Source organism: Lottia gigantea (assembly GCF_000327385.1).
Source record: "Lottia gigantea unplaced genomic scaffold LOTGIsca_7, whole genome shotgun sequence".
Taxonomy (NCBI): Eukaryota; Metazoa; Mollusca; class Gastropoda; family Lottiidae; genus Lottia; species Lottia gigantea.
In genome coordinates, this window is record NW_008710370.1 from 3,541,747 (window position 1) to 3,548,778 (window position 7,032).

Sequence of the window (7,032 nt, forward strand, 5' to 3'; positions counted from 1 at the left end):
TGACGATCACTGTACCTATATAAAAATTGACAAGTAAACAAAATAGATCATTGATACTTATAACTGACAAGACTCAGGTGAGGCATTTTTCTCTTATTACTTCTTTCAGACCAATGTCTACACAATATGAAAAGTCTTCGGATTAATTTAAAGAATATACACGAATTCATCTATACCTTGTCTAAGTCCATTAGGCATGCTTATGCCTCCTAATATTACAATGTAGCTGACATCTAGGCTTCAACTTGCGTTACGGAATGACATAAGACATGTGCACGCTAATGTCAATTGCTCCTCGCATTATCGGCTGTCCATGCTTTCCATAACTACAATGTTCTATACATTATAACGTGGAGAATTAGCGCATGATATATCAACGAATGATTCATTTAATAAAACTAGTTACTTTCATTTCAGATTTCAAAATGGCAGTCCATAATAAACTATTGTTAGCCTCTATTATCACTGTTGTGGTGGTTGTATTAGTTTCGTTTGGACTCAGTGCTGTAAGCAGTTTAGATGACCCACGTAAGTACTGCGATATGTTTGTTCAGCTATTGAATGTATTTATTGAGTGCCACTGAAAGAAACATCAGATATGATGTTTGCTTTGATTGAAACAGATTCATGTTTCGCTTCGTCTATTTTTCAAATATAATTTTGTAGCATCAATTACATTGCATCTGGTATGTATTGAACGACTAGAAAAAAATACATTTCATCAAAATAAGATTGTTTTAATTATCTTTTGCAGCTATCCACCTTTATAAACATAACATGAGTTATCTCTCGGACAAGTATCATCATGGTGTGAAACCTGCAGCTTGGACGTTCAGTATATGGGGATTGATTTACTTCTGGCAAGCTTTGTGGTTAATATTTGCTATTGTGAATGTATTTAGAAAAGTCGATGACATTCCAGCCTACATCAATCCCGTAATTCTACAACCATCTTTATTTTTTGTATACGCTTTCAATTACTGTCTCACTACAGCTTGGTCATTTGTTTTCGACAGGGAAATATTAGAGGCCTCATTTGGAATCCTTGTCGTTGTGCCCTTTACTTTATATTTTTGTCTATTTGTCGCTTATAAAAAGCTTGCCGAGCATAATCAAATATTGTCCAAACAAGGGCGTCATATAGAAATATGGTTACATCGCATCTTCGTCCACAATGGATTAGGTATTTACGCTGCATGGACAACTATCGCTGCCCTGTTAACTTTAACTACCTTGTTAATATATAGATGTGATGTCGACTACGAGACAGCAGGTACAATTTCATTGGGTGTATTATCCGCCGAATTTGCAATTTTTGTCGGAACAGATCTATTTTTATTTGACAGATTTTCTCGTTATACACTAACACCCTATTTAGTTGTGCCTTATGCTCTTGGTGGAGTCCTATCAGAAAATTGGAATTCCCAGAAAACAAACTCTATATTTAGTGCAGCTCTCCTTGGAATAGGACTGGCAGCTATTGTTTTGAAATTGATAATGATGTTCATGCGTCATTGCAGAAAATCTAAATCCGAAGATCTTATCAAAAGCTCTTCTGTTGAGCCTTAAATTGAATCTCCGATGTTGGAAGAAAATTTTAATATCCCAAACTGTCCCGTATGTTATTTTGTTCTTTGTACAATCTTTTATAACGTTATAAATGTTTTTGTTGAGAACATGCATCTGGTGTACTTATTTTAGGTCAGTATACTTTGTTGACTCTGGTATTGAAGGTATTAAAAATGAGTATTATATTATACACGAGTTTTATCTTTGTCAAATCCCCTTTGTCTCCATATTGATTGGACCATCAAATGTATATGTGAAAACAGTCCACGTTTTAATGCTCAATAAATGCATTTAATATCGGTAACAATGTTGAATTGGATTCAATTTTTCAAATTGTTATTTGAGCATGCCTATATATTCCTGATACTCCAGTCACTCATCGCTTGTATGGACAAGAGCCCAACAGAACGCGTGCCTCTTTGTTTCATTCGAACTTTGATCCGTAATAGCGATCAGCATGCTTTAAACGCTAACATTTCACATTATACCACTTTAGGTGCTTATTCAGAGTCAATGTATGTAACAATAAAGGTACGAATAATCGATGTAGGATGCGGGATTATCGATACAGTAGAAAATAGTAAAAGCGAGCCCGTATATGCGTCATGTGTTCACGTGTTCTATTTTCGTTTGGATCGATTATTACTGACCGTACATCGTCTATTCGCGGCTTTACTGATAAGTAACAGTTATTTGAACCAAAACTTTAACTACAATATTGCCATTAATGAACCTTTGTATAATATCTGGATTAATTGTCATGAATTAATGCTGTAAGCCGTTGAATAATAGCTATGACATCATCCATTGTTGTATTTATCTACTGTCTAAATGAGTGTTGATATTGATACTCACTCACTCTCGTTAACTTCTTAAAATCTTTTCACCAACAACCATTCTGTCTATAGTTGATCTTCACTTACACGAAGTATGTAAAGTAGTTGTACCATGTAAATTTTTCACATACAAATTTGACATAAGCTTTATTTAATTCGAATACATTTCAAATTGAGCAAAACAATAAAAAAGAGCAAATTAAAGAAATACACCTATACAGGCTGATACGCTGAACGATTTAAGCCCACTCTCTACTATCACGATGATTTCTGAATTCTATTTTCCTGTCATTTTAGAGATGTTCACATGAAAGCTCGAAATCTTTGTCATCTGTCTTTTAATGTCTTGGAGTTCATACAAACAGGAGGTCTGGTCAGTTTACTCTCGAATTAACCATGCCTCTCACAGATGTTAATTGCGGTCGATAAAGAACGACTGTATACTAAATCAAATTTAATTGATTACCATGTCGTCAACCCAAAGACGATTAAAGACACTCAAATCTAGTTTAGAGATGATATTTTAATTCATTAAAATCAGACCGACACTTAAGTATTTGATATGCTGATCTGCTTAATCCGTTAAATGAATATATGTATGTAATTGACCATGGTGTAAACTTGGATATGACGTTAATGAGCTAGGCCATGCTTAATTCAATCATAACTCATGCTCTTTAAGAATTTTGACAAATAGTCTCAAATGAAATGAAATGGAGTGTCGCGTTCTACTTTTCTACACCTGTTAGGGCTCCTGCATCAGAGAAAACCGGGTTGAAACATCCAAACCATGCCGGATTTAAAACCCGAACCTTAAGGTTAACGAGCAAGCGTCTAACTGAGCCTCAGTGGCTCCTCAGATTATCTCAAGAATTGCCAGACTTCATCATCACTCATAAGCTCAAGAATTGTTAAAAGAGAAAGAAACTCATCATCTCAAAAAGTGGCTTAACCTATCATCACTCATTTTCTCAGGGTAGCCTAACCTCATCCTCATTCATGATCTCAAGAGTTGCTTAACCTCACCGTCACTCATAATCTCAAGATTTGTCAAACTTCATCCTCATTCATAATATCAAGTCGCCAAACCTCTTTATCATTTATAATGATATGGAAACCATTGAACTTAACTCACTTTCGGTTTCTCATACTTTTGATTAGCCCCATCAAATATTGACGAAAATATATTTCTATCGTCGCTCTGTATGTATATAAATATATTATAATTTTCTGAGTAAACGAGGGTCATGTTTGATTTACCACGGTTTGTGTAATTATAAGTAATAATACATAGGCTTATCACGAAGAAAATTGGTGAGTAAAACTAACCAAGTACAACCATTCAAACGTGTTATCAAACGTGAGTGAGACGAAATTAAAGAATGTAAACAAAATTGGTTGTATAACCTCAGTTGACAAGAAAGCGTTCAGTGGATAAGGTGGAACGTTATACTCAATAGTAAAACTGATAAATAGATTCGATCAGATTGATAATCGGGGAGCCTTTTGGCCAGGATAAGGTAAAGTTTTTATTTTAACTCTGAAATCGATAAGTTTCATAAAGTTATGACGTAAAGTGGTTTACTACGGGTAGAAATATTTATATTTATTTATTTATTAGTATGGAATGTGTGTACATGTCTACATTAACACGTAGATTGAGATTATATCGGCTTCAGAATGACTTCAATAATTTGACTATGTTCATTTAATCACTAACAATAACACTATGGAAGTGCATGTTGGTCAATTTTGAATAAGAAAAAAATCCGAACAAATTACTTAAAGCTGGACGAAAACACAAATGAAGAAACAAGATTCAAAAGTGAATTTAGTCGTGTATACTAAAGCATGAGCGTGTTTTCCGAACCATGAATAATTCGCACAAAATGTCAAGTTTCGGTCGGCTGCACCCGTTGACCTACCCTTTAGGTAAAAATAAAGTTAATGTAAAGGTTATGACCGTTTCATTATATACATCTTTCATGTAAATTGTCATATTTATAAAAGTCCATTTTACTGAACTTAACACCTACTGTATTCTGGACGGTCGAAAATTTTGCAATACCTATATTGATAAACAATTTTAACAGCTAGTCATCAGTATAACAGCCAGAGCTTTACCTTTTAAGAAACATAATGCCACAGATACAGTCATTAGTTGTAACGGTGTATAGAAATTGCTAATTTTTTTGTGAAAGTCCAATTTTAGATGAAGACATTGGTCATTTTTCTCTATAGAGCACTATATATCCTTCATAAATTGCAGCATGGTTAAGAAACACCAAACGTAGGTTCTGTATGTTTATGTAACAAAGTTAGCTATTGGCACTGAAATAAGAATATAATTTGTTGTGTTAATTCTCCCATTGTCAGTGTAATGGTTTTACATTCTAATAGAAATTACTGTTATGTACTCTCTAAGGCTAATTACTGTCAACGTGTCTATTTATATGAAAGGTGTTATTAAAGAACATCTTCCTTAATAGCTTGATACCATTGTCCATTCAAAGTAGAAAAGAACTGTATTATTACCACTTCATACAAAATCATTATTAAGATGTTATACTCGTAATCAGGTGTTAGACAAATTTAGTCCACTTTGACTTCAGAACTGAATTATAAAATACTGGAGTTTTTAATATCTAACAAAAATTTATTCATTCCTACGTAATATGTGTTGTACTCCGAGTAAGTTCCAACTCTATAATATATAATGAAATGATCCCACTGAAAGATGACAGAAAATTACCAAAGTAACTCTGTATTGTGTTTGCAGATGTCGAATAGAACGTAAAGTAATGAGACATATTCTGTTTGATATAGTTAAGCTATTTCATCACGTTATTTTATCACGCCATTGTATAAGTCAGATTGCATCTCCCGGGGCAAGAGATGATTATGATGTATAAGAAATGTCACCTGCAGCTACAAAGTTGATATAAAATATTAACATGTAACTTCAAACGGTTAAAATCGTTCCTAATGACATCTTAACTTTTTCTCTATTTCAGAATTTCAAGATGGCTCAACATAACAAATTGTTACTAGCTACAATGATAATTGCTGCATTAATTTTAGTGTTTAATTTTGCACTAAGTGCGATTAATAATTTTGAAACTAGTAAGTCTATTTTTACTATTCAACAAATAAAATGAAGATACAAATTAACTAACTGAAAATTATTATTTAGTCAGTTTAAACCCACAACTGCATCCTTTCTATTTTCAGATCTTTATAGATACAATTTGTCGGAACTGTCTAACAAGTATTTTACTGGTATAACTCCTTCTGGATGGACATTTAGTATTTGGGGTTTGATTTACTTCTGGCAATGTCTTTGGATTATCTTTGCATTCATTAACATATTCAGAAAAGTCGACGGTAATCCTGCTTATGTCAGTCCAATGGTACTTACTCCGGCTCTGTTTATTGCATACGCAATCGACATAGCATTCACAATTACTTGGACATTCGTCTTCGACAGAGAGCTCATCGAAATTTCGTTTGTTACCCTTTTCCTGGTATCTTTTACATTGTACATTTGTCTCTTCATCGCTTACAAGAATTATGCCACACATGCACCAATCTTGGCCAAACAAGGCCGTAATATTGAACTTTGGCTTCACAGACTCTTTGTGCATAACGGACTAGGTATATTTGCAACATGGACAACCATTGCAACATTGCTAAATTTAGTCATGATGCTTGTCTACAGATTAGGGGTAGAACTGCAAACTGGTGGAACTATCGCTTTGGGTATTCTTACGGGTGAAATTACACTTTTTGTGTTCACAGACTTGTTTTTCCTAGACAAATTCTCTCGTTACACTTTAACGCCGTACTTAGTAGTTCCTTTTGCACTTGGTGGAAGTATGGATAAGAACTGGAATTCTGACAAAACAAACTCAATATTTACAGCAGCTCTACTGGGTATCGGGTTGGCTGCTCTGGTTTTAAAACTTATCATGATGTTTTGGCGACATTGTCGAAAACCCATCCAACCTGGTGAGACCAACAGTTACGACTTAAAAGTCTAAATTCTGTTAACAACAAACTTTTTATGAAGTATTATGACTTCATTATCTCCTACTTTTAGAATGAAATCCGTTGTATAATATTAATAGAATGGCATCTATTTCATTTTGGTTGTAGAATATCTATAAGTTGAACGAGTTGGCTGAATGTCCAGAGAATACAGTGCATGTGTTTCTTGTATATTACTCATCCGAAATTGTAAATATTAATCAACTGTAAAAACATACTGTATTTGTTTTTTTTTAATAATAAAAATTTAAATATATCTAAATAAATTAGTTAAAATTTATAGCAAAATATATCTCAGTCAGTAGACTGTGTAGGCCGACCCACGTCCCCATCTTAAAATGTTCAATAATAAAAGTTTAACATGCTCTGTGTCTATTTCAGTAGAAAACAGAAATTCGGTGATGCAACTTGGAATTGTGAATGGTCCAAAGAATTCTAATTGAAGCCCAAGCTTTGAAATTTCCACGCTGTCCAGTCACGACTTGTGAAAATTCATGAAAAAATCGGCAAATAGTAAAGTCTCTATACAATTTAACCTGCAAAATAAGACAACATATTGGTATGGACATAACATTTGAAC

At 33.7% G+C, this 7,032-nt stretch overlaps 2 protein-coding genes across 2 annotated transcripts; both read left to right on the plus strand.

Annotated features, from left to right (window-relative positions):
• LOTGIDRAFT_229464 (hypothetical protein) lies at positions 1–1,756 on the plus strand. The gene is made up of 3 exons (XM_009065621.1): positions 1–77; positions 418–528; positions 755–1,756. The coding sequence occupies exons 2-3, from the start codon at positions 426–428 to the stop codon at positions 1,567–1,569; spliced, it is 918 nt and encodes a 305-aa protein (XP_009063869.1). The 5' UTR covers positions 1–77; positions 418–425; the 3' UTR covers positions 1,570–1,756.
• A 2,091-nt stretch (positions 1,757–3,847) lies between these two features.
• LOTGIDRAFT_210838 (hypothetical protein) lies at positions 3,848–6,715 on the plus strand. The gene is made up of 3 exons (XM_009065622.1): positions 3,848–3,925; positions 5,420–5,528; positions 5,637–6,715. The coding sequence occupies exons 2-3, from the start codon at positions 5,429–5,431 to the stop codon at positions 6,443–6,445; spliced, it is 909 nt and encodes a 302-aa protein (XP_009063870.1). The 5' UTR covers positions 3,848–3,925; positions 5,420–5,428; the 3' UTR covers positions 6,446–6,715.
• Positions 6,716–7,032: the final 317 nt, after the last annotated feature.